General features: G+C 39.0%; 1 protein-coding gene across 1 annotated transcript in view; it reads right to left on the bottom strand.

Annotated features, from left to right (window-relative positions):
- Positions 1 to 26,229, bottom strand: part of trpc4 (transient receptor potential cation channel, subfamily C, member 4) — a 113,052-nt gene that overhangs the window by 30,282 nt on the left and 56,541 nt on the right. The window contains exons 2-3 of the mRNA XM_002939583.5: positions 23,957 to 24,354; positions 12,512 to 13,030 (exon numbers count right to left, since the gene is read on the bottom strand). Coding sequence (XP_002939629.3) covers positions 12,512 to 13,030; positions 23,957 to 24,334 — 897 coding nt within the window. The 5' untranslated portion in view covers positions 24,335 to 24,354. The remainder of the gene's footprint in view (positions 1 to 12,511; positions 13,031 to 23,956; positions 24,355 to 26,229) is intronic.

Here is a 26,229-nt window from a genome sequence, read left to right as displayed (position 1 = left end):
CTTCCCACTGCACAATCCCAATAAACAATTGAGAACAGATACAGCTGTTTCATATGATCTGTCACCAGAGAACTATAAAACAAATTGGATAAAAGAATCTGAGACAATTGGTATTTATTATTTTTTAGGGTCCAATTTACCCTAGCAGCCAGGTAGTGGGTTGAATGTGAAACTGGCATAAAAGGAAAGGGCCTGAATAGAATGATAAGTAACAAAAAGTAACAGTAACCTTAACATTTTAGCCTGACAGAGCCACACTTTATGGGCTGATGAGGTCAGTGACCCCTATTTAAAAGCTGAATAGTGTCAGAACAAAAAGAAGGCAAAAAAAATTAAAAACTACAAAAAAATAAAATAAAATAAAGACCACTTGGAAAGTTGCTAACAAATGTTCATTGTACAGTATATCATACTAGAAGTTATCTTGAGGGTGAGCCACCCTTTAAAATCCCCTGTACTTGCATTTCCATGTGATCCAAATAGACCAGAATGGGAAAGGGGCTTTTTAGTAAGAGAAAATCCCAGCAGGGAAAATGCCAAATGCCATTCACCTAAATCCACTTACATAGTACATTATTTGATTGCAATTCATTCATTGTCAAAGTCTAACAACTAGTTGGTTTCAAAGGGCCTTATTTCTTGAAGTACATGGAAAAAACAGTTTTAATTTAGGCCTGATTAATTAAATGAACATGGAAGCAGAAAAAATTATCAGAAGGGCAGAAAAAAATAAAGTAAAAGATCACAGTCATAGTCAGATATGTGATATTGAAATATGAACACTTTCTCCTTTTTATATTGTGCTACTAAGTTATTTTGGTTTGCCTTTATTTTTCTTGACCTTATTTGTACATTGAGTCAATAGTAAAGATATGAATTCGAAACATTCGCTTCAATAAACTTGGAAAAACCTACACAGATAAAGATCTTAAATAAACAGCGAGAAGAACGACTGCAGCCGCCTCCAGCTTAGCTGTGTTCCTCTAGTAAAGATAAGGACGGATTGGCAAAGACCTTGCTAAAAAAGTGCAGTTAATGGAGTTTACGGGCAGCTTAAGATACACATATAAAGAATTCTAAACAGAGCTTGTTTGCAGTTGAGTGAATGCAGAATTAGGAAGGAATCGTCTTAAAAGCCACTGTTTCATTATTTGGCTAAATGTCAGAATAGTCGAGAAAAGTTTACCTTGGCACCCACTAAATCTACACCTTCATTCTTTCTGTATGGTACAGCATTTTTAATTGATTATATGTATGTATGTAAGTATGTATATCTTTATTTATAAAGCGCTACTTATGTACGCAGTGCTGTACAGTAGAATACATTAATATAAATGGGGGGTTATTAAGATAATAATAGATAAATACAAAGTATAACAATAAATAGAAATAAATACGAGATACAGTTGCAATAAGTTAAGAGTCAAAGACACAAGAAGATGAAGGTCCCTGCCCCGTAGAGCTTACAATCTATATGGGAGGGTAACTTACAGACACAAATAGGCAAATATAAGTGCTGTAGGTCACAGTGGGTGACACTATAATATAAGTGCTGATTCCCAGATCAGGTGCTGGGTGAGTGCTCCAAAAGGTAGTCTTTAAGTTTAGTTTTAAAAAGACTGAGGGAGGATTCTCTCCGGAGGAAATCAGGGAGGGCATTCCAAATGTAAGGGGCAGCAAGGCAGAAAGGTTTAAGGCGGGAAACAGCAGTAGTAGTGGGGGGCGCAACCAAACGATTGCTCTGCAAGGAACAAAGGAGTCGGCCAGGAACGTACAGAGACAGAAGCGGAGATTATATTGAAAATAAGGCTTAAATTCAATTTTCAGTTGCACAGTACACATTCATCAGACCTGAACGTGAATTTCCATACATTTCCCAGGGTAATGAAGCTGCCAGTGTGGCCCAACCTTAGACAGATAATGATGGCAGCACAAACTACTCTGCTTATATAGATGTAGATTGGATTAACCATTCTGACTTTATTTCGAGATATAACAATCTAGAAAAAAAAGATATTGCAAAAATGTATGTTATCCCCTTATTCAGTGAATCTAATGTGCTGGGCAGTTGAAGATACGTTCCAATTTGCAGATGAGCATTTACTTCAGTTGTGCTCAGATTTGAGTAAGGATAATGTGAGTTTATATATATATATATATATATATATATATTTGTTTTAATACAAAAATGATGGATTGGTACATACTAATTATTAGGTGCCATTCATGTTTCCATCACATTTTTTTTGCGACAAATTCTGGTTTTCGGCAATAAGCCAGGCCCCCAAAAAATTGTGCTCACCCTTGGTATGAGGCAACATGGGCCGCGCTCTTAAAGGAACCCATTTAAGAGCTTGACTTCTAATGTCCCAACTAATTGTAACATGCTACATCACAAACTCTTCAAGTGAATTGTACAATTAGTAGCATTTGGCCACTACTTCAAGTTAATAAGAAAATAATGATTGCGTTTAATTTGTGTCATGAATTATGTAGTGTCACCTATTGTCCAAAAAAAACCATTTCCCCTCTGGAAGTGCAGGCTAATAAAGCCCACACTCTGGTAGGAGAAACCAATACATATAGCTTTTTTTATTTTATTTTTTTTTTTCAATCCCCCTCCCCGACTGCAGGCTAAACCACCCACACCAGGAGGGAGACTTGCTCCTAAAAAATCACTTAGCAATTTTCAGTCCATCTATGTCAAAACACAATCGCAAAACAAATTTGCTGGAATTGTGGAGGAAATTGTTGCATTTTGGGTAAAAGCTGTCTAAGGTTTCTTATGGAAATCACCAAGCTTTTTCCACTAGAAACTCAGAATGAATTAGCAAACTCACTCGAGTTTCTTTTATGATATCTTGAGCCCAAAGGCTTAAGCAAACATAAATATGGCCCTTAGTGAAGGATTTCTTAACCTTTTTCCCAGGAGACCCATATTGAAACAGCTCCATAACCCAAGATATAGTCCTGAAATGATGTATTGACCTTGACTGCTACATCTATTTTGGACACCGTATTAAAGGGAATCATCTTGACCCCGATCTTTAGAACCCCATCTTCAATCACATTCCCCTAGGGAATTATGTGCCATTTGACCAACAATGACTGACAAGGACAATGGGCAATTGCAGCAAGAATAACTACATTATCAGTTCAATCAGTGACATGGATGAGTGAATCTGAATACCTTTAGAATGAAGCATCTTCCAGATTCAAGAAATACTTTTTTTTCAATAATTCAGAATATATAAAATATATATTAAACAATTTGAAATAAAATAAAAAATGACAATAGGTAATTTGTGCCATATCATTATTAAGTCTGGGCATGAAGCTAATCCTTTAACATCACATATTTGTGATAATGCTTCATAAATCAAATTTCGCCAATAAAAACGCAAAGTATTTATTTCTTTGTATTTCTTTTATCTTGAAACCAATTGGCTGTAATATTCTCTGATAGCTTTTTAGCCATAAAGCAATACAAAAGGACAAAATGGTTTTGCAAATCCTCTTTAAAACTGTCACTTTGGATTGAGCTACAAATTAGTTTTATATCTTATTCTGGGAGAAACTGGGGTCTTCTGTTTTCTATTGCTGCAGAAGATTTGGCTTTCACATAAAGGAAGCTAAGAATTCTGTACAAATTACATTAAAGCAAAAAAGTATGGCATCACTTGAACTGCAATAATGTGATGTCTCTCTAAACACAAATTTAAAAATTAAATAATGCATAAAAGCCTGGGCTTTGATTCAATTTTAGATAGTTATTGAATGCTAAAACTCTGCAGGCATCATTTGTACTAATTCTGGCATATTTTAATCATAATAGGCAATTTTACTATACTGTACAGAATGCATCTAAAGTAAGCCAATAGTTAACATTAGGGATGAGCGAATCTGTCCCGGAAAATTTGCAAATCTTTGAAAACATTCGTGAAATGGCGAAAAATCGGAAACACAGAAAAAGACGCGTAAAAAAAACCTGTATATTTTTTATGTGTCGCGATTTTGTTTTGCAAAATAATCCACCAATGGCGAAACGCGTAATCCATACCTGCCAAATTATTGCGCCCATCACTAGTTAACATTAGTGATGAGCAAATGTTTTCGCCAGGCATGGATTCGCATCGAATTTCTGCATTCCGGCAAGGGCGAATTGTTTTGCAAAACTTCCATGAAAATTCGGCGAAGAAAAATTTTGCTGTGCGTAAAAAAAAAGTTGCATGTCAAATTGGGCGCGGTTGCATAAAAAAGGGCATGCTTGGGTCAAATTGGGTGCGGTTGTATCAAAAAAGCGCGGGCAAAAAAAGACATTGGCAACCAAAAAAGACTAAATAAATCGTGCGACAAATGCGTTTCACAATTTTTTGCCATTTCGCGAATTTTCTGGCAAAGCGAAACAGGACAGATTCGCTGTGATTCTAGTGATGAGCAAATCTGTCCTGTTTTGCGTAGCCAATAAATTCACGAATCTTTCAAAGGATTTGCGAAACGGCGAAAATGTTGCGTGGCAAAAATATTCTTTTGATGTGCGACTATTCTTGCGACAATTTGGACATTCGACTATTTTTTTGACGTCTGCGAGTATTCTTGCGACAATTTTTGGACGCACGACTATTCCTGCAAAATTTTTGGACGGGCGGCAAATTTTTTCATCTGTTTTGCAAAACAATCCGCCAATGGTGAAACACGGAAATTCATAGCGAATCCATGCCTGCTGAAACATTTCGCCCATCACTACTCATCACTATTTAACATATATATACTATTGGTCAAGGGACTGCAAGATTTTCAGGGTTATCATTGAACATACTTTTGCATTGGGTTTAGATTAGATTGATTGAACCGGAAGCCATAAACATATGTTTGTCTCTAATTTATATCATGGCAAAACACAAAGCCAAAGAAGAATGAATCTGCCCCTAGGGGTTGGGATTCTAGTTCAGTATTGGGGATGTGGTCAAGCTCAAATGTTACAGAAGTACCAGAATTCAGTCAAATCTTGAACCAAAATCCAGAATCTACAGTAAAAATTCCAAGCACTATCTCCAATGGCAGAATTAAAAAGGCAAAAATACATGCATAATTGGGGGGAAAACCGTATAATTATCTTGTACTGACAGTGTGGTTTCCCACATTAATGAGTAAAAATAAGAGCTTGTGAACTTTTCAAAGACTTGATCATCTTGAATCATGGAAGGAGAATACATCTAGTATCCATTTTCCCCTCAATATTAGTATTCTACATATTTTACTGTAATAGAAAGAAAATAGTCTGCACGCAATGGAGAAGAGTAAGATATTGGACAGATGCAAATATGTGTTAATATGAAATCATATCATATAATGATCCTCTAGGAAACATGTTCCTTTGTCTGCATCTGTCACCTTTCTATATTTCTTTTCAAGTTGTCCATGCTGTCTTAAATTCAGGTACAAGCAGTGCAATGGAAAATTATAGGGGAAAAAAACACCATCATTTTGTAGGAAGATGCATGACAAGAATATCATGTATAATGCACACCACTATGTCAAGTTGTTGAATGAACCTGGGAAGCCTTCTGGGGTACCGCAAACACTAAAATATAGATGACAGCAATGTAACTAGGGATGCACCGAATCCCAGATTCGGTTCGGGATAATCCAGGCTGTTTTTTAAGGATTCGGCTTCAGCCAAACCAGTGGTCCCGGCCGCACCGAATCCTAATCCTAATTAGCACCAAATAGTATATGCTAATTAGCATTTAGAAAGGGTTAAATGGTCAGGTGAATTTTTTTAACCCTTTCCGATCCTAATTACCATATGTTAATTAGGATTCGGATTCGTTTTGTGATTCGCCCGAATCCTTCGGAGTGGGTTCGGCCAAACCCAAAAAAGTAGGTTCAGTGCATCCCTAAATGTAACAACAGAATAAAAACAAAAACAGAGAAAAAGCAACTAGAAAGGGAAGTTTGTGAACAAACTTCATGTTGGGTTGAAAAACATGAAGTCACTGAATGGGCTCCGCCCACTTTCTCTAACCTTGAACCACAGTTATACAGTAAAAACCACTGTGCAAAGTTTGGGGACCCTGGTTTTATTAGTGTCTGAATGGCAGCAACTTAAATTTCCCCACTGAAAGTCAACGACATCTGATTGGCAGTTGGTGGCTCCACCCCCTTTTTCTAACCTGGAACTGCAGTTACCAAGTGACTAACTCTGCGAAGTTAAGGACCCTAGGATTAATAGTTAAAGAACGACGGCAGTCGGCTCCGCCCACTTTTTCTAACCTTGAGTTGAAGTCACCCAGTGACAAACAGTGAGTACCCTGGCATAAATAGTTTGAGAATGACAGCATTTTAAATTTAAACCAATAAAATTCAATGGATGAAATCTGATTGGCTGTTAGTGGCCCAACCTACTTTTCCTATCTTTGAACTGCAGTCCCCGGTGACCAACTTTGCAAATTTTGGGGACTCAGGCATTCATTGTGAGACTGACAGCATTTTACACTTCACCATTGAAAGTAAATAGGTGAAATGTTATTGGCTGTTGGTGGCTCCGCCCACTTTTTTTTCTAAAAATTTTGAATGGCAAACACCCAGTGACTAACTCTGGAAACTTTAACAACCCTGGAATTAATATTTAAATAATGGCATCAGTTTAAATATAAACCACTGAAATCTAATGGGTGGAAATGGATTGGCTGTTGGTGGCTCCTCCCACTTGTTTTGGAACCCTGTGTGAGCAAAGCAACATTTTAAATATAAACCAAAAAAATTCAATAGGTGAAGTCTGATTGGCTGTTGGTGGCTCCACCCACTTTTTAAAACCTAAAAATGCAATTCCCTAGTGACCCTGGTGTTAATACTGTGAGAATGGCAGCAGGTTGAATTTTCCATTGAAAATCAATAGGTAAAATCTGATTGGCTGTTGTTGGCTCCACCCACTTTTTCTAACTCTGAACTGCAGTTACCAGGTGACTAGCTCTGCAAAGTTTGGAGACCTTAGTATTAATATTTAAAGAATGGCCGCAGTTTAAATTTAAACATATGAAGTCTATAGTTGAAATCTAATTGGTTGTTGTTGGCCCCACCCACTTTTCTAAACTTGGAACATAGTCACCCAGTGACAAACTGTGCAAAGTTTGGGGACCCTGACATTTAACATGTGAGAATGGCAGCAGTTAAAATTTTCCCACTGAAAACATTGAAAGAAATGTGATTGGCTTTTGGCGGCCCCGCTCACTTTTTCTTACCTTGAGTACAAAGTCATGCAGTGACTGACTGTGCAAAGTTTGGGGACCCCGGTGTTAATAGTGTGAGAATGGCAGCAGGTTGAATTTCCCCATTGAAAGACAATAGGTAAATCAGATTGGCTGTTGGTGGCTCCACCCACTTTTTCTAACCTTGAACCGCAGTTACCTGGTGCCTTACTCTGCAAAGTTTGGGGACCCCTGTGTTATTACTGTGAGAATGGCAGCAGGTTGGATTTCCGCCATGTCAATAGGTAAAATCTGATTGGCTGTTCACAGCTCCGCCCACGTTTGGGCATCCAACAATCATCATATTTTCATTCAGGCTGAGCTCATGACTATGTGATTCAAGTTTGGGGAGTGTCGCCTCAAAGCTGTAAGATTGGCAGCAGTTTCAATTTCCCCATTAAAGTCAATAGGTGAAATTTGATTGGCTGTTGTTGACCCCTCCCACTTTGGGGTCATCTAACAAATGTTGCTGTTTCATATGATTATGGTATATAAGTTTGAGGGGTGTAGCTTCAAAGCTGTAAGTGTGGCAGCAGTTTGAAAATCTTCCCTGTCAAAGTCAATGGGAAAATTGGGGGGTTCGGAGCGGAGTTTGGGTGTTGTACCCCTAAACCTGTAGGAGGAGTAGCGTTTAGAAAATGGGGGGTGCTAAGAAGAAGAAGACAGATTGAAAGACATATATAAACTGAGAGCCAAACCCCTTGGGCCGTACGGTGGCTCAGTGCATAGCACTGCAGCCTTGCGCGCTGAAGACCTGAGCTCAGTTCCGAGCAGGACACTTCATGTCGCGTATGGAGTCTCTATGTCCTCCCCGTGCGGGCAGTGGGTTGCGCCCCCACAGCACAAAGACATAAGTTGCCAGTTACAGTTCCCGGGAGTTGGCCGCTCCCAAGTTTTTATGTGCAGTCAAAGAGTAGTTATGTCACATATTAAAGCCAAGCGCCTTAAGTCATTAGATCCATTGCAATTTACCTATTGCTCCAATTCATCTACGGTGGAGGCCATTATTGCTGCTCTCCATCTTTCTTTGTCTTATTTGGAAAATACTTACAAAACTTACATACTTTACAAAATACTTATGTAAGGATGTTGTTTATTGTCTTTAGTTCTGCTTTTAACACTGTTATTTAAGAGAAGCTAATATGTAAGCACTGTAAAATACCCCCTTATTTATATTTTAAGTTCAGTTTATTTTAAAAATGACCTCAATGTGGGTTATAGGAGAGAGAGTTTACATAGTTGATGGCTGGCCAGACAATATCAAGGGGAAGAAGTGCCTTCACACACACACACACACACACTAAAGCAGAGCCATTTTGTGAGCCAGCCTCACTCTCACACAGCATCATGTGACCAGGCTGGGGCTCAGAGAAGATACAAGGGAACACGTTTCAGGCTGCAGCAACTGCCATAGAGACAGCCGGTATTATCAGGAGAGAGACCCAGAATCAGCACAAGCTGAGATCTTAAACACCATTATGGCCACCTGGGGCACTTGTACTTGCCCTGTTTGAGGGGGAAATTCTTGGGGGCAAGTGACTCCCTTGTCCCTTACTGTGGATGCCAATGCTGCTGACAGTAAGAAACCATAAGAAATAAACAAAGGGTTGGGAAAATAGCAGAGGACATTATAGGCAGATATCATCCCTGAGATTGTGGAATAGCTTCTTTCCCTATGCTGTGAGACTTATTAATACATTGTTTTATATAATAAAAATAATTAAAAAAAATATGGGATGTAATTCTGTGTAATACACATATTCCACTCAGGTACTGTATTTCAGTTGAGGTTCAGATTGTATAAAATAATGAAATAGGGTAGCAAAAGTGTTACTCATAAACTGACAGACAGAGAGAGATATAGACAAACTTAGAGAGAGAGAGAGACATAGACTGACAGACAGACAAACAAAGCACATTTCTTTGTCTCATTTAGATAAAACAAAATACTCATGTAAAGGTGGCCATACACGCACCGATATTATCGTACGAAACCTCGTTTCGTACGATAATCGGTGCGTGTATGGCATGTCAGCGAGCCGACCGATATCGCAGGAAGCTGCTGAAATCGGTCGGCTCGCTGATCGGCCAAGTTAGAAAATTTTGATCGGGCGCCATAGAAGGCGCCTGACCAAAATTCTCCCTTCAGAGCTGAATCGGCAGAAGGAGGTAGAAATCCTATTGTTTCTACCTCCTTACCTGCCGATTCAGCCCTGAATGGTGTGTGGCGGATCTGACGATGTTTCGTGCGACCGATGGTCGTACGAAACATCGTCGGATCGCCACGTGTATGGCCAGCTTTAGGATGTTTATTGATTTAGTTCTGCTTGTAACACTGTTATTTAACAGAAGCTAATTTGTAAGCACTGTAAAACTCTCCCTTATTTATATTTTAAGGCATTTTTAAAAAAGGGAGAATTTGATGCTTGATTTTGCTCACATAGGCACAGTGGCTTAATGAGAATGCTTCGAGCCCCTATGCAAGAAAACCTTAAGCAGGACCCCAGCACGCACAGGAACGTGGACACCGGCCCCTTCCTGCCTACTCTTATGCGCACACCACCGTTATGCGCACCCCCTACAAATATTAAACAGTGGGCATGCCTAACTTTGGCAAGGAGAGTGGCTATAGAGGAAGCAGACCCTGCGGTCCAGGCCCCACCCACTTTTCTAAACTTGGAACGTAGTCACCCAGTGACAAACTGTGCAAAGTTTGGGGACCCTGACATGAAACATGTGAGAATGGCAGCAGTTAAAATTTCCCCACTGATAACAATAAAAGAAATGTGATTTGCTTTTGGCTGCCCCGCCCACTTTTTCTAACCTTGGGTATGAGGTCAAGCAGTGACTGACTGTGCAAAGTTTGGGGACCCCGGTGTTATTACTGTGAGAATGGCAGCAGGTTGGATTTCCGCCAAGTAAATAGGTAAAATCTGATTGGCTGTACACAGCTCCGCCCACTTTTGGGCATCCAACAAACATCATATTTTCATTCAGGCTGACACCATAACTATGTGATTTAAGTTTGGGGAGTGTAGCTGTAAGCTGTAAGTGTGGCAGCAGTTTCAATTTCCCCATAGGGGAAATTTGATTGGCTGTTGTTGGCCCCTCCCACTTTGGGGTCATCCAACAAATGTGGCTGTTTTATTTGAGGTGACTCCATTGTTATGTTATTCATGTTTGGGGGGTGAAGCTTCAAAGCTGTTAGAGTGGCAGCAGTTTGAAATCTTCCCTGTCAAAGTCAATGGGAAAATTGGGGGGTCCGGTGCAGCGCCACAAACAGACGGGGGGCGGGATTCCTTAGAAAAGCACAAGCAACCTGCTCCACTATAGGGCGAAGAAGTGTGGAGAGTTTGGGTGTTGTACCCCTAAACCTGTAGGAGGAGTAGCATTTAGAATATGGGGGGCGCTAAGAATAAGAAGAAGCGGAAGAATAAGCCAAAGTCAAAGAACAGTCTGTTGGGGTTTTCAACCCAACATAATAACAGTGGGAACATTTAATCTAATGAAGGGCCTCAAATATTTTCTTCTCACACCTTTGGCAATACAGGTATAGGACCAGTTATCCAGAATGCTTGGGACCAAGGGTATTCCGGATAAGGGGTCTTATGTAATATGGATCTCCATACCTAAAGTCTACTAAAAAATTAATAAAACATTAATTAAACCCAATAGGATTGTTTTGCATCCAATAAGGATTAAGTTGGGATCAGTTACAAGGTACTGTTTTATTATTACAGAGAAAAAAGAAATCAGTTTAAAAATCTGAATTATTTGATTAAAATGGAGTCTATGGGAGACAGGCTTTCCGTAATTCAGAGCTTTCTGGATAACGGGTTTTCGGATAAGGGATCCCATACCTGTACTGGTAATCTAATATTATTCCCTTTAATGCTGTGCACAAAATAAAATGTTCTTTAGTCTACATTCTTTTCTTCCCCCATCCTCTACTCTGCTGGAGAGAAAAGGGCAAATAAAAGTGCAAATACACATCCAGTAGATTTGCTTGCCTCAGATTTAATTTGGTGGTAAACATACTTCCTTCCTCAGAATAATATCTCATACATCATATATCAAAATATGCATAGAGATAATATACCCTATTATAAAATATAAGGATTTGAGTCCATGACCAAGTTCCATGACCATATAATGGCATAAGATTGCATGCTGAGTGTTTTAGACTTAATTCTACTAGATACTGTATATCATGACCTGGATGAATGAGAATCTTCATAGACATGCTGAGTGCTTTATACAGGTTGTGCAACTTCGAGGTAACTCCTAGGGGCAGATTTATTAACACTCTGATTTTCATGGTTTTGAAACCGCAGCTAAACTCATCTTCACTAAAACCCCGAATGTTTAGTCATTTATTATACGATAATTGAAAAAGCATGAACAAATGAAAATGTGTAACAAAAAATGAATAGAACATGAAAACCACATCTTTTGTAGTTCTTACATTTTTTCACAAATCTTTGTGGACTTTCAAGCAGAAAAAAAACCATGAAAACCTCTAAAAGCATGAATTAAATAAAAAAAATTTAGTGTTTTAGGACAAAAGAATCATGAATTGTGAAAAGACATATATACTCATTTATACAGCAGGGTAGTTGAATTCCTCGACCCTCACCCAACCCTAACCCATCTTCTTACCTCTATAGACTTGCACCCAACCCGCCCTGCAATGACATCACAAAAGGGGTGGGCATGTTGGGGGAGAGCCGGAAGAGAAGACCTTTCCATTATTCAGAGCTTTCTGGATAATGGGTTTCCAGATAATAGATACCACACCTGTACTGCTATTTTAAAGCATAGGGCACATTATTTTTATTAATAGAAAAGTTTAAATAATTGATGTGACAAGTGACATTGTCAAGATCTAATTCTAAGTAATTTTAAGATATAAGGCCTCATTTCATCATTTGTATTTCAGCCCCACAACCTTTATTTTTATAAAGATATGGTAGCAAAGACACTCAGGCCCAACAGAGTGAGGCTGCTTAGGGAGTCAGGCGCCATCTTGTTTTCTTCCACACTAGCATCCTGACTAAATGAGGCCTAGAAGTTAAGGCAACTGTACTGCTGGAAATTGTCAATTTTGGGGAGAAAAAGGTGTCATTCCCATAATAACTGAAACTGAGTATGACATACAAATAATTTTTCAAATTGCAGCAGTATCCCTTTACAATTATCCTATCAAGAATTTGGCTAAAGGTTGGGTGTATATTACATATAAAGAAAACTGCAACATTTACCTCTTTCTGTCGATATTTAATTGCCAGTTTTAATCGAGCCAGGTCATTGCCATTTGAGTCATCCAGCAATCCACCATCATCTCTGTAGTTAAGAATAATTTCCAATTCTCTCGAACTCCTTGTCTGATCTAAGAGATCTTTGGCAAACTGCTTACATTGACTTGACAGTTCCTCATATTCTGATTTAAATTCATTTTCCACTTTGCTCAACTCTTGCAACTCCCAGCTCAGCTGAAATGCTGTCAAAAAGGGATCCTCACTGGATAATGCAATGAGAGAGGGACTTGACAGGGCTCTGTAGATATTTAGCCTTGATCGGGAATGTCGGAGGCTATCCACATCAGAGCCGGAGACACATTCAACACAATTGCACCGAACCTCATGGGGCCTAGGCACGGAAACGCCCTTTTGTACCAAATGCTTTATGATTTCATAATTGTTTGTATGAGCAGCCAATATTATTGGAGTGATATCGGGTGTAAATTCTGAAAACTGTTTATCTAGGAGTATTGGGGGTACCTGTAAAAAAACAAAACAAACATGAATGCCTTTAAAAAGGAAGCAGAAAAATACATTAAACTGTTTTTTTCTTTAAAAACACAATTTTAAATGTACAATACACACACTGGTATATGCTTTAATACAGGGATCCTCAGCCTTTCTTACTCGTGAGCCACAGTCAAATGTAAAAAGACTTGGAGAGCAACACAAGCACCATAAAAGTTCATGGAGGTGCCAAATAAGGGCTAAGATTGGCTATTAGGTGCCTCTATGCACACTATCAGCTTACAGGGGGCTTTATTTGGTAGGAAATTTTGTTTTTATTCAACCAAAACTTGCCCCCAAGTCAGGAATTCAAAAATAACTACCTGGTTTGGGGGCACTGAGAGCAACATCCAAGGGGTTGGTGAGCAATATGTTGCCCCTGAGCCACTGGATGCCCACCTTCTTTATTGTGGTTGACTCTTTACTTCCACATCAACTGATGCACCGTGCATTTACTAACATGGTATATCAGCAATGAGGTTCTTAAACTTATCTGATCATCTGTTATCCAACTAGATTGCGGTATAATTTGTTGAAACCAACCCTCAAACAGGCATACATGTCTATATGGTCAGGTCATATGGTTGAAACTGTCAACACTGCCTAACTAAATTGGAAAATGTATGGCCAGTTTGGCAAAAGTTTGGAAAAAGTTATTGCCAAAAAAAAAATTAACATTGAAATTATTTAAAACAATTTTCTTAAAGTAGATTCTATGGGAATGGTCTTCCCATAATTAGAGTTTTCTGAATAATATGTTTTCAGATAAGGAACACAGTCTACATATTTAAAATCACAGTTAATTTTGTTTTCTGCAACCGTATATGCCTTTAAAAATTTTGAAATTCAGTGTTTTGTTAACATATAAAGGTTGTTGGCAGAAACGTTGTCAAACAATGAGTTAATGGGCTGTCCTAATTCAACCAGGTTCAAACAGGTTCCACTCCGGCTTCATGGAATTAGATTTGACTACTCTACACCCACCTGGTCCTATTGCCACTTATAAAATTTAGCACCATTGAATAAATATTTTAAATCTGCCGTGTTTGTAGGAGAAAATAGACTTGCCCTAAGCGAGGCCAGATATATCAGCAGTTATCGCAAGACAAATTTGGGGCATTAAACTTTAGTAACCATAGAAACTGCATTCATTTTGGTGCAAAAAAAAAAAAAATCACTATTTAATGGGCAATGAGACAATTTAAACAAAATTCAGTACAACAGACACACAGGTTAAATTTTTTGTTAGTTTGCCACAAATTCCATTTTCTATTTCTAGCACAACTGATGAATAAGTAATAAATGGCAAGCAGCCGGATCATCAGGAACGTCTCATTACACGCGTGTCTGTTATACACAGATCATAAATCAAACAGGTAACCTTTAAGAACAAAAGTGCCCAGCATAGCACTGGTTTTAGCGATGGAAGTAAATGATGTTGTACATTGTTCCCTTTCATTCTACCTCTGCTTTTATAATGTAATCTCTTCATGCCAGGAATGTCATATTTCTTAGGAAAATGGTAATGAGTGCTAAAATTAACAGACTGTACAAAGAGGTATAGTAAAGGAACATTGTTGCTCTTTTATTCAAAAGAAATCCATTTCCAATCTATTTGATCTTTTTTTATTAAGATAATCAAAATACATTTATATTTTGACATATTGTGAAATGACAGGATTTTCTGTTCCCCACTCTAAAATTGTTTCAGAAACTGAAGTCCAAGAGCTTGAAACTATAGTTGTCAAAATGCCAATTATTTAAAACAACCACAAAATCGTAAGTCTACCTCGCCTTTCCAAGAGAAGTAAAAACTTAGGCATATCAAATTGTTTCCAGGGGATGTGCTAAAACCGTAGACCTGTAAAGTAGTGGAACATTTTTTGAAGATGGTGGCCCAAATGATTTCCAATTTTAACACAGAAATGATATATATTAGCTGCAAACATTCTTACTGGCGCTAGAGCTTTATTGGAGAACGGTATCCGTCCTGGGACATTTTATCTTAATAGCAATGGTAATCTGGGTCAGAGCTATACAATCAGTTAGACAGGAGTCCCCAACTTTCATTACCCGTGAGCCACATTAAAATATAAAAAGAGTTGGGGAGCAACACAAGCATTAAAAAAGTTCCTGGGGTGCCAACAAAAGGCTATTTGGTAGCCCCTATATCGACTGGCAGTCCACAGAAGGCTCTGTTTGGCAGTACACCAGGTTTTTATGCAGCCAAAACTTGTCTCCAAGCCAGGAATTCAAAAATAAACACCTACTTTGAGGCCACTGAGAGCAACATCCAAGGGGTTGGTGAGAAACATGTTGCTCCAGAGCCACTGGTTGGGGATCACTGAGTTTGGCAAGGGTGATGTGAAGCAAGGCTGGAGTGCTTACCGTGGGCACCCTCACCTTTTCCCAACATTGTTAACCCTTTCTCTCAGCTGAGCCATTGCACATGAGATGAGGAAAGGTTTTATGAATCCTCCCTGCAACTCGCAAGAATTGTTGAACAATCCAATGGTGCTTGCATGAGTACAATGATAGATGGAACAAAACAGAAATTTAGTGATATAGAAAAGGTTGCACAGTACACAGTGACTCAAACACCCACATCCTGTAGCTAGGAGCTAGAAAATGTGAAGGGTTAGCCTCATCACTCAGGCACTTCTCCATGTATTGGACATTACATTATCACCAGTGTTTGAATTGGGTGTCTGGCATCCACCATGGTTGCCACCTCAGGGGCAGTTGCTTCATGCTCCACACTGAGCTTGACATTGTTGCTGCCACCCACCCCCAATGCTCCTCCTACCTTCCTCCATGCGGCCGCACAGATAGGGTGGGGAGCACTTGCAGTTTCCAGCAGGAACTGGGTGGCCAATGGGGCCCACTAGGTCAGGGGCCCACCGGTGTCTTACCAGCCCAGTCCAGCCCTAATTACATTGATTACTGGATGGTATCTAGCTTTTGTTTTTCTACTGTCCTTCTTACTATACTGTTAAAAAAATGTTAACCCCCGGGGATGTAAGCTAAAGATTATCCATTTGCAGCAGGTTGACACTAGGTCATATTCTCATAGCCTTTAGTTCAATGATCCCCAACCATTGGTTCGTGAGCGACATGTTGCTCACCAGCCCCTTGGATGTTGCTCCCAGTGTCCTCCAAGTAGGTGCTCATTTTTGAATTCCTGCCTTGCATGAAACCCAGTGTAAAGCCAAACTGAGCCTCCTGTAGGCTGCCAGCACATATAGGGGCTACCAAATAGCCATTATAGCTTATTTGCACCCCAGGAGCTTTTTCCATGCTTGTGTTGCTCCCCAACACTTTTTTGAATGTGGCTGACGGGTATAAAAGGTTGGGGATCCCTGCTTTAGTTCCTCCATTACAGTTACTAACAGCGTTTATCTGAAGCCTCTTGCTGTAGTTTCCTATCTTGGTAGGCACTCATTCACAGCTCAAGAAAATCAAACATGTTTCAGTGGTGTGGCCTATATCTTGAAGCTCATATTCATAAATATTTTATATAGGAATAATAACCTTGTTTTTTTTACATTTTAATTTGAATTTGCCACCAGCTTTTGTGACTTTCATTCCTTACGAGTGTCACTTTATGCCTAAGGAGAAAACACGTGCCCGTGCCTGTGGTGTGCAGATGAGAAATGTGCCAGGAGGCATCACATCAAACATGGAGACATGAAAGGGGCTGAGTTATGCAGAATCCTATAAAAACATAGACTGCATTGGGCGATGTTTTATTAAAACGATACCTACTTTATTTTTCTCATTTCACAATGATTAGATAAAATACCATCTTGGGCTTCTTCCCTCATAAATTAAAAGTGCAGCGGTTCAGCATCTTAAAAATGGCAATCTATGTGGATTATTTTTATTGCAAGCACTAAGCACTGGCTCAGCTCTCCCGTCGGGCACCGGCTATGCTATAATATTTTTATTATAATTACAAACCCCTGTGTTTTAAGTGGTTCTTACATTTTATTGACAAGGATACAGAATTTATGTCTGGGAATAAACACCAGTCACTCTGTTTAGAATTAATCGTACATTTTCTTATTATTTATTTATAGTCAGCTACAGAGGAAACAGTAATGTTGGTGTCTGTGTAAAGGTAAATATAATGAAATTAGGCATTATTATTATTATGACTTCAAGGGGAACTGCCATAGCTGTACACATGCAGCCAAACTGTAATGGGTATTTAATGTTTATTAGTGTGCCCCATGCTGTTAGGCACTTGAGCATTTCAGATCAGTGATTATCATTGTTTTAGCTAAGGAAACTTCATAAAAAGACTCTCATTCTTACAAGTTTCACCTCATACAAACAACTTTTCCTATTATCAGTTTGGGGCTCAATGCATGAGCGAGTTATATGCAGCAGGAATACAAATAAAACTGAGAAACTGACAAATAACTACACCATTCCAAGCAATGCTATGTACCTAAGCAATTTAGCATGTATTAATAAATAAACCATAAATCTATAAGATAAAACTGGTAATCATTGTCAGTCAACACTATTAGTCTCTCATCCACCTACCCTGTCTGTCCTAGCACTGATACTCTACATCAGTCTAGCTTGCCTAGTATTCCTTTGCCCTAGCATCTTTCTACATTATCCCATTCTTTTAATATTTAATTTTATTTACCCTGCTGTCTGTCACACACATGTGTAAGTGGGTCAGGCTTAGTTGGTGCTACCCATAAAAATAAAGAAGTTTCAAGCCTTTACCAGAACCTGCTGAACACTGTCTGCGGTGAAACAAACATATAACCTTATTGTAACTCTATTCCCTAGCCATTGATAAATAGTACAGCCTTTCCTGGCACTGCTGGCCTTTATTAGTGTGAATATACAATCTATTTAGCATTTTCTTATAATTTTTGCTTCTCTCCCTTGATGGTTACTTCCCATGGCATGGTTGCCAAAGGCTATTGAGAAGGCTTTCCCAGAGAGGTGCTGTTCCCCTTGCTGTTTGTAACTTGTTGGACCCTTATGTACAGAACTGCTCTTCCTGCTGCTCCTAAAGTTTTTGGAACTAAAGGTGGCCATTGATGGGCCAATTAAATCTGCCGACCGTCCGATTTGGCAGCATATCAGCCAATTTATTGGGCCCTCAGATGGGCCCACCAGACCGATATCTCGGTGAAAATTGGGCAGATGATGATCAGGCAGGTTTAAAAATCCTGTCGGGTGTGGGGTGCATTGCCGTGTTGATGCAGTCCTTGTCCCGAGGGCTTTTATCTCATCAATGTGATCCCTGAGGCCAAACGCTCAGATCAATCTGATATTGCCCACCTTAAGGTGGACATATTGGGGAAAGCTTGGCTCATTTGACGACCTCATCAAACAAGTGGATCTTTGAATGTGAGGGCAGCTTAGTCTAAGCACTATCTTATCTGTAGTTTAACAACTGCTGCTCAATTCTAGGGCAAGTTCAGAGGTACTAGCCTGATGCTCTGGCTAACCCTAGATTCTGGTACCTAGGCTGGAGAAGATTCTAGTTTAAAATACATACACTGTAGATATTAGTCAGGCCAAACTCTCTTCTTCTAGACTAACCCCCTATACAGATTTCTGGTCCTAGGACCACCCCACCCTAGAAACCTCCCAGGGGATTCCTATCTGCAGCCAATCGTAGGGGTTGCTGCCATCAAGTGATTGCATCTGCAAGTATCACTTAACTATTTAATAATTTGCTCTCTTACACATTCATGTGTAATCACACAAGGGTCTGGTGGTGTCCCTACTTGGCTACTCAGGGCATGAGCGTATTACCCAATATATTACACTTACTGAAAAAATCCTGCAGTTAGTTTACCTATGGGCATTTTTCTTCATCCTTTACAAAGAACTGTATACATTAAAGTGTGTATTTTTAGCAAAAATAGTGCTTTGTAGTCTACTTTTTCTTTTCTTTCATTGCAGGTGAAACTGCTGCTATAGAATTTGCCTTTAATGATAAGATGCCTAAAGGCAACCGTCTAATGGAAAGCTTTCTGCTCAACAATTCACTGCCCAGCGCATTAAAAAAAAAGAACTGAAAACAGGCACAAACATTCGCACAAGTAAATAAAACACTGTTAAACCTGCTCATGCCAGAAAATGACCTTGTTTATGCCTTCTATGCTCTTAGAAGCTGTGTCCCCCATGACTATATTTAGTATGTTCTGAGTATGATTTTTCCTGTTCCCTTTTCTGTTAAGTACTGAGATCCCTTGTGCTATCAAACTGAATAAACAGATACTTACAGCAGCCACACAACCTACACAACATGCCAAGAGGTCAGTGGATCCCCTTGTAGTCCCTGCAGACCTTTACACTTATATGCCCTAGGTCTATTGCAACCCTCAAAAAAAATGCCCTTGTTTTACTTGTTTAGCATGAGGAGCTGGAAAGCAGCCTTGGAATATGGGTCCCCAATCTTTTTTTACCCGTGAGCCACATTCAAATGTAAAAAAAAGGTTGGGGAGCAACACAAGCGGTTACCAAGTAAGGGCTGTACATGGTAGCCCCTATGTCGACTGGCAGCCTACAGGAGGCTCTGTTTGGCAGTACACCTGGTTTTTTTGCAACCTAGACCTGCCTCCAAGCCAGGAATTCAAAAATAAGCACCAGCTTTGAGGCCACTGGGAGCAACATCCAAGAGGTTGCCCGAGTCACTGGTTGGGGATCAAAGCCTTAGCACTTCTACAAATATTGTTGGAAACACAAAAGGGCTCATTTACATCTGCAAGTGCAGGGAGTTAAGTGCAATTTTAAGCACAATCGTCATATTTTTCCCATAATGCATTGTGTTCCTAAAATTCCAACAGTGTTGCAGTAACAAGGCGGCGTTGCATCTGACGCAAATTGTAGCATCAAATTGAATGTAATTGCTCCTAGACGCCAAAGTTTTCCAAATCTGACCGGTGTGATTTCTGGTGTTGTTGGCCATAATGTGATCCATGCACCCGATTCTTTAGACGCAAGTTTGCTGTGCCTATTGACACAGGGTGCTGAGGGAACCCTGAAACTACCATCTGGGCCAGAGGTGGCAGTCGCTTCAGGGTTCCTCTGTGGAAATAGGTTCAAAAGGAGCACATGTTGACGTATCTTTATAAAATGGGGTTTAACCCGAAAATATCTATGGGAAATTTGCAGTATTGGATGTAAATGAGCCCTTAAAAGGTTGCACTAATAAGCAGAAAATGCAACTCTTGGAAGGGCAAATACTTCTTTTTTTTTTTTGCACTTTGCACCTTGTCCTTGCAGGAAAAGTTGATTTACCGTGCTAGCCAGTCAAAATGTTACAGGGTAACCCTTTTGAAATAAAAAATAACAAAAGTGGTATAAAGGTGATACCTTTATTGGCTAACTAATATAACCATAGCAAGCTTTCAGAACATTTTAGTTCCTATTTCAAGCTGATTACCTTAGCCAGTAATGGTATCACCTTTCTACCACTTTTGTTGTTTTTTATTTCAAAAGGGTTACCCTGTAACACCTTGTCCTTGTGCCCCCCAATGAATGAGCCCTATGGCCTCCTTCCATACAGTGCCTTAATGCGCTAATGCACACTACACTATTCAGTATTATTTGCCCAATAACATGGATTCACAAATGTAGAATAAAAAAAAATACTAACAATAATAAATGAGTAAAAGAAGGTCTGACTTAACAAAACATTATTGCATCTAAAAATGGTTTATTAAACCCCAAACTATATTTGATAGCTGTCTGAGTTTTGTGTTAATAGTTTTACATAACGGGTTGCGTGCCAGTGCTGTGAGAAGTCAATCAATAGATGCAATACTCCGTAAAATTAAAACCTTGATTCTGAATTAGCAATTAATAATCCGAAATAGCATTTTGCTTGCTGATAATTAACATTACAATGTTGCCGAATTCCTGTCTGCAAAAAACATTCTAAGCTCCTATTTGAGAAGTCAGCGATATAAAAGGGGCTGATCCTTTGAGTGTATAATCAGTGAATAGATACACATAGAAAATAAGATGGTATTTGAAGGATATTTGCATACTGTACATTAAAGGAAAACTAATGCTCAACAAAGTAGAAGGATAGAATGCTTCACATCATTCTTTGGGTTTCTTTACTAGCAAGGACCTCTTTACCTCTTGTACTGGTTTTTCATTGTTTTTGTATGTTTAATGGATACACCCATTTAATATACAACATTCAAAATATGTTGTGGTTTAGAAATGCATGTTAATAATAATAATAATAATAATAAATAATAATAATAGCCCAAGGCAACCCCAGCCCTTTAGCAGGGAAGATCTATGCCCCCAAAGATGCCCCAGTAGCTCCCCATCTTCTTTTCTGCTGATTCACTGCACATGCTTTGTGCTGAGGGACCCACTCACAATATATATATATATATATATATATATATATAATAATCAGGCCTACAGCATCAACTTCTATTAAAATGAACCTTATTCCTTATTCCCTGCTTGATGACAACCCATAAGCTGAGCTGTGTAAAAGCTGCCCAGAGCATACTGAGCATGACACTCAAGAAGTGGCCTAACAGGCTCTAAGATGATGACCTCCCGGGCTGCTGAACATTTCCGCTCATATCATAAATTCAGTATATAAAATACAACATTTTAACAACTGTATATTGATTTTTAGACCTTAGTTTACTTTTAGCTCATGTTTCATTGTACTGTATTATATGAAGGTTTGCATTTACAGTGGATTGGATAGGAGGTGATGCGTAACTAGTTTTGCGGATAACTTGAGTCACTCTAATACTACTGAGGGCAGATTTTTGATGGGTACAAACCCTGTATGGCCCACTTCACACACTGGCAGTGCACTCCAGGTCAGTATAAAAAGCCGCAACAGTTGGTATTAAAATCGATCAACCTTTATTTGCACATCTAAAAAACACAGCTTGAGAGCTTGACACCTCAAGCTGTGTTTTTTAGATGTGCAAATAAAGGTTGATCGATTTTAATACCAACCGCTGCGGCTTTATGCTGACCTGGAGTGCACTGCCAATGTGTGAAGTTTTGTGACAACATCTGTCCCCTGGCTACGGACTCGGGGCAGGAGCACCCAGGCCAACAGGATCGTTTGGTAAGCATAATGCTTTCTTGTTTGGAAGTGGGTTCTCCCTGGCCATGAGTTTTTTCACCTGAGTGCAGGGTTCAGAGAAGGTTGCACCTGGACCAGAGGATTTGAGCCGTGAGCAGTTTTTGTGTGGGGGAACCTGTATTGCTTTTTCCAGACAGACACCTGTATTTTTAAACTAATTTCCATGTTTAAACTAGCCCTTAAACTGTGTGCTGTGGATACATAATTATTTTGCGTCTGAATGGCCCACTACCTTTCCACCTACTGTACCTCATGCCTTTAGTGCTGGGGGACACAGACACAGTTGTATGGCTAAGGGAAACTAACACTTACACTCTAGACAGGTACTGTCATTTTTTTTTTAATTATAAAATTAAAACCTATATCTTGGGGTTAAGGTTTGTAAAGGTTAAGGTTTGTCTAAAGAAAGATAACAACATTTTACAATTTTAAAATTTTTTGAAATTTTACAACAACCAGTTGTAAAAGGGTAGGAAGATTTTCAGGGCAGGAACCTCATCCCAACTGTATCTGGACCAAATTGAAAGGATCTGTTTTTCTCACTGCCTGTCTGTGTTTCTGCCTTTTACAGCACTGCATAGATTTGTGGTGCAATATAAATAAATGGCAACAGTACAATATTCAATTTTGCATAAATAGAACCTCTTTAATATTCCCCACCAGTAGAACAGTCTTTCTACCATCCCTCCAATCTGGTTGGGGATCACTGGTCTTTAGAATTAAGGGTTAAAATTAAAACTGCAAATTTTAGTCTCTAAGTCTACAGCATATCCAATATCTTTTAATTGTTTTCCTGTATATTCTATACACATATGACTTTTTTTAACCTTCCTCAGATTTCAATATGCAAGTTAGGGTGTATGTGGCCCAGTCTTTTTACAAATATAATGCATCCCAGGACTATAGAATTTACAGGAAAACATATTGGATATGTTGTAGACTGTTTTAATTTTAACCCCTAATTCTAAAGACCAGTGATCCCCAACCAGTGGCTCAGGGGCAACATGTTGCTCACCAACCCCTTGGATGTTGCTCTCAGTGCCCCCAAACCAGGGAGTTATTTTTGACAAGTTTTGGTTGAATAAGACACCATTTCCTACCAAATAAAGCCCCTGTAAGCTGATAGTGTGCATAGAGGCTGCCTAATAGCCAATCTTAGCCCTTATTTGGCTCCTCCATGAACTTTTATGGTGCTTGTGTTGCTCCCCAAGTCTTTTTACATTTGACTGTGGCTCACAAGTAAGAAAGGTTGGGGACCCCTGCTAAAGACCCATAGTGTATTGCAAATTTTGGAGTATTGAGTAGTAGGGGTGAAGTATACATTCCTTTTATGACAATGGACCACAATATTTTTGCACCTAACTCTTCACAGTGACAAAAATTTGCAGAGGGAGGAAAAAGCAATGGTTGCGCCAAAAAGGTTACGGTTACGACAAAAACAGCCGCAGTCATGTCAAAAAAGTCTGTGAAATACAGGTTGCTGTATTTCACAAATTTTTCACCATATCGACAATTTTTTGCAGTTTCTCTAATTTCTCTAAACAGGACAGATTCACTTATCACTAGTTAATAGATATCTTCAAAAGCAAAGGTTTCACTTGGGCTATAAAAGTTATTTTTCACAGTGAAAAGAGCCCAGTTGCACCCAGATATAAAGCAAGCTGGTTGGATCTGGGAAGTTTGTAATCTGAGTTAACAGAACCTTTTTTAATTATTTGACCTGAAATAACTTTGTCCGTTAAAAGCATGTTATATGCTTTATAGAAACTCAATCAACGTACCTGTTTTTCTCCACTTGGCTTCTTGTGATTTAATAGCAGTTCTACTGCCCCCACAACTTCCTTTCTTATAGCGTGCAGTAGCGCATCACCAACGTAGACATTATAAGACAGAAGTAGCTCAATGAGTTCAAGGTTCTCATTTTCAATGGCAATAAGTAAAGCAGTTCTTCCCAAAGGATCGATGCAATTAATATTGATCTTAAAATATATTTCTGCTTCTTCAAGTGCTTGTTTTACGCTGGCATAGTCCCCTTTCTCTACAGCGCTCAAGTAGGCCTTCTCAGACGGGGAGAGCTCAGATTCTGAACGCACAATGCGAAGAGGAATCCGGTCCTGGTAGGGCGAGTTGGTGTTTCTTTTATAGTAAAACTGAGCCATATTTTATGCCATGTTACTCTCTGCAGGAGATAAAAGGATAAATAAATGTTATTGGGACTGACCAATATAAAAAAAAAGGTTAAAAGTCAACTTTAGACCAACAGAAAATGTATTCTTAAACGACCAACAAAGTACAAAACCGATGACCAATGTCTAGTGTAACTTTTCATTTCTTTAAAAAATAAACTGGTCTGGATCACTTCTCTTTATACTGTATTAGTCTTTCTTGATTGGAAGCCATTAGCCATTCTGTGCTGTGCACGTCCAGTCCAAGCCACCGCAAACGACATCGAGGGCTTCAGCAAAGATGGTGCTGTCATGCTTTGAATTACCCTAGTTTGCTGTGTTTATGACAGAAGAGGCACATCAGCCTGCGGTAAAAAGATGCCCCCTGATGTTTGGACTGATTTAAGAATATTTTCGAATGGTTTCTAGATGGTAAACTATGCTATTAGCATGATCTATTTGACTACATTTTAACCCATATTTTGTTTTGATGTTACCCTTCCTATCACAGCTGTTCAGGCTCGCTTTTTTCCCTTTCTTGTGAGGTCAAGTGATAAACTTTGCCACATAAACAAACTGAATTCATCTTATAGCGTTCCACATTTTTCATTCAGTGATGTAAATTCAAATGACATACAAAAATAATAGGGAATTAAAAAAAGACAAAGTCAGTAGAAAAGGGTAATAGCGTACAAGGTCTGGACTGGGATTCAGTATAGGTCCTGGCATTTCAAGTACACAGAGGCCCAAACAGCCCCCACCAGCCCAATAAATAGTGACTGTCTATGGCATCTTACAGCAGCCCCTCTGGCATTTGCCAGAATCCACAGATTGCCAGTCCAGGTCTGTTTTACATAATATAAAATTCTACCTACAAGTTATGTTTTCTAAGGTCAGACTCTCTTGCAATAAATATCCATTAAAAAGACTCAGCACATAACCTTTCTATTTTTTTTAATTCATTGTATCTCTCTGCACAACATATACTAAAAGAAATATCTCGGTTATAATGAAAATAACTGGGCTTTAATGGAACACTCTGTATATACAGAGCACATTACCATGCAGAGTGCCTTAACATTATATGACTTTTCTAATTAAATTTGTAATTATCCCAATAAATCCTGTACCTTTTCACACAATTTGTAGTATAATTACAATTTTTAAATTCCAGTAACAGCAACCCAGACATACAGGTATAACGTGCACAAGGCAGCAACTCTAATAACCCGTTTATAGAACGTACCAGTTTGTCACAGCGGCAGCTGCAGCTTTGTATAGCAAAGAGCACAACAAGTTCTACTGTATATATCACTGTCAATAACTGTCACTTATGTCACTTTTTTCAAATTACACTGTGGGTATTTTGCATTTTGTTTGACATTTTTAACTTTAGCTTCAATTAATCTGCCTATGAAGTTTGAACGAATATATATATAGAGAGAGACAGAGTACCACACACTGGGACTTAATATACAGAAAAAAAGTTTCCCACAGGGGAGCACAAAATCACATAGGTACAGCATGAAACGCGTAGGGAAGAGCTTATGCTGATAGCCTTCTCATAAATACTTTTATTCTTACAAACCTGGATTTGGAGTGCCTGCCATATGCTTTGTGCAAATAATAAAGGTGTGTCAGTAAGTGGTCCCTTAGTACAATGCAAGTTATTGTCTTCCAGTGCAATGTTGTTGTTACTATCACTAGCAAAAATAAGGTTAGAAGTGATATGTGAAATTTTTCACAAGGCTAAATTCACAGCAAATATCCGTGTTTCGCCGTTGGCGGATTGTTTTGTGAAAGGGGCGCAAAAATTTGCTACCTGTAAAAAAACCCGATGTGCAGCAATAAAAAAAAATTTTAATTTTAAATTTAATGAATGTCATTTA

Source organism: Xenopus tropicalis, chromosome 2 (genome assembly GCF_000004195.4).
Source record: "Xenopus tropicalis strain Nigerian chromosome 2, UCB_Xtro_10.0, whole genome shotgun sequence".
NCBI classification, from domain to species: Eukaryota; Metazoa; Chordata; class Amphibia; order Anura; family Pipidae; genus Xenopus; species Xenopus tropicalis.
Note: the sequence above shows the minus strand (reverse complement) of the source record. Positions and strands in the feature narration are given on the sequence as shown.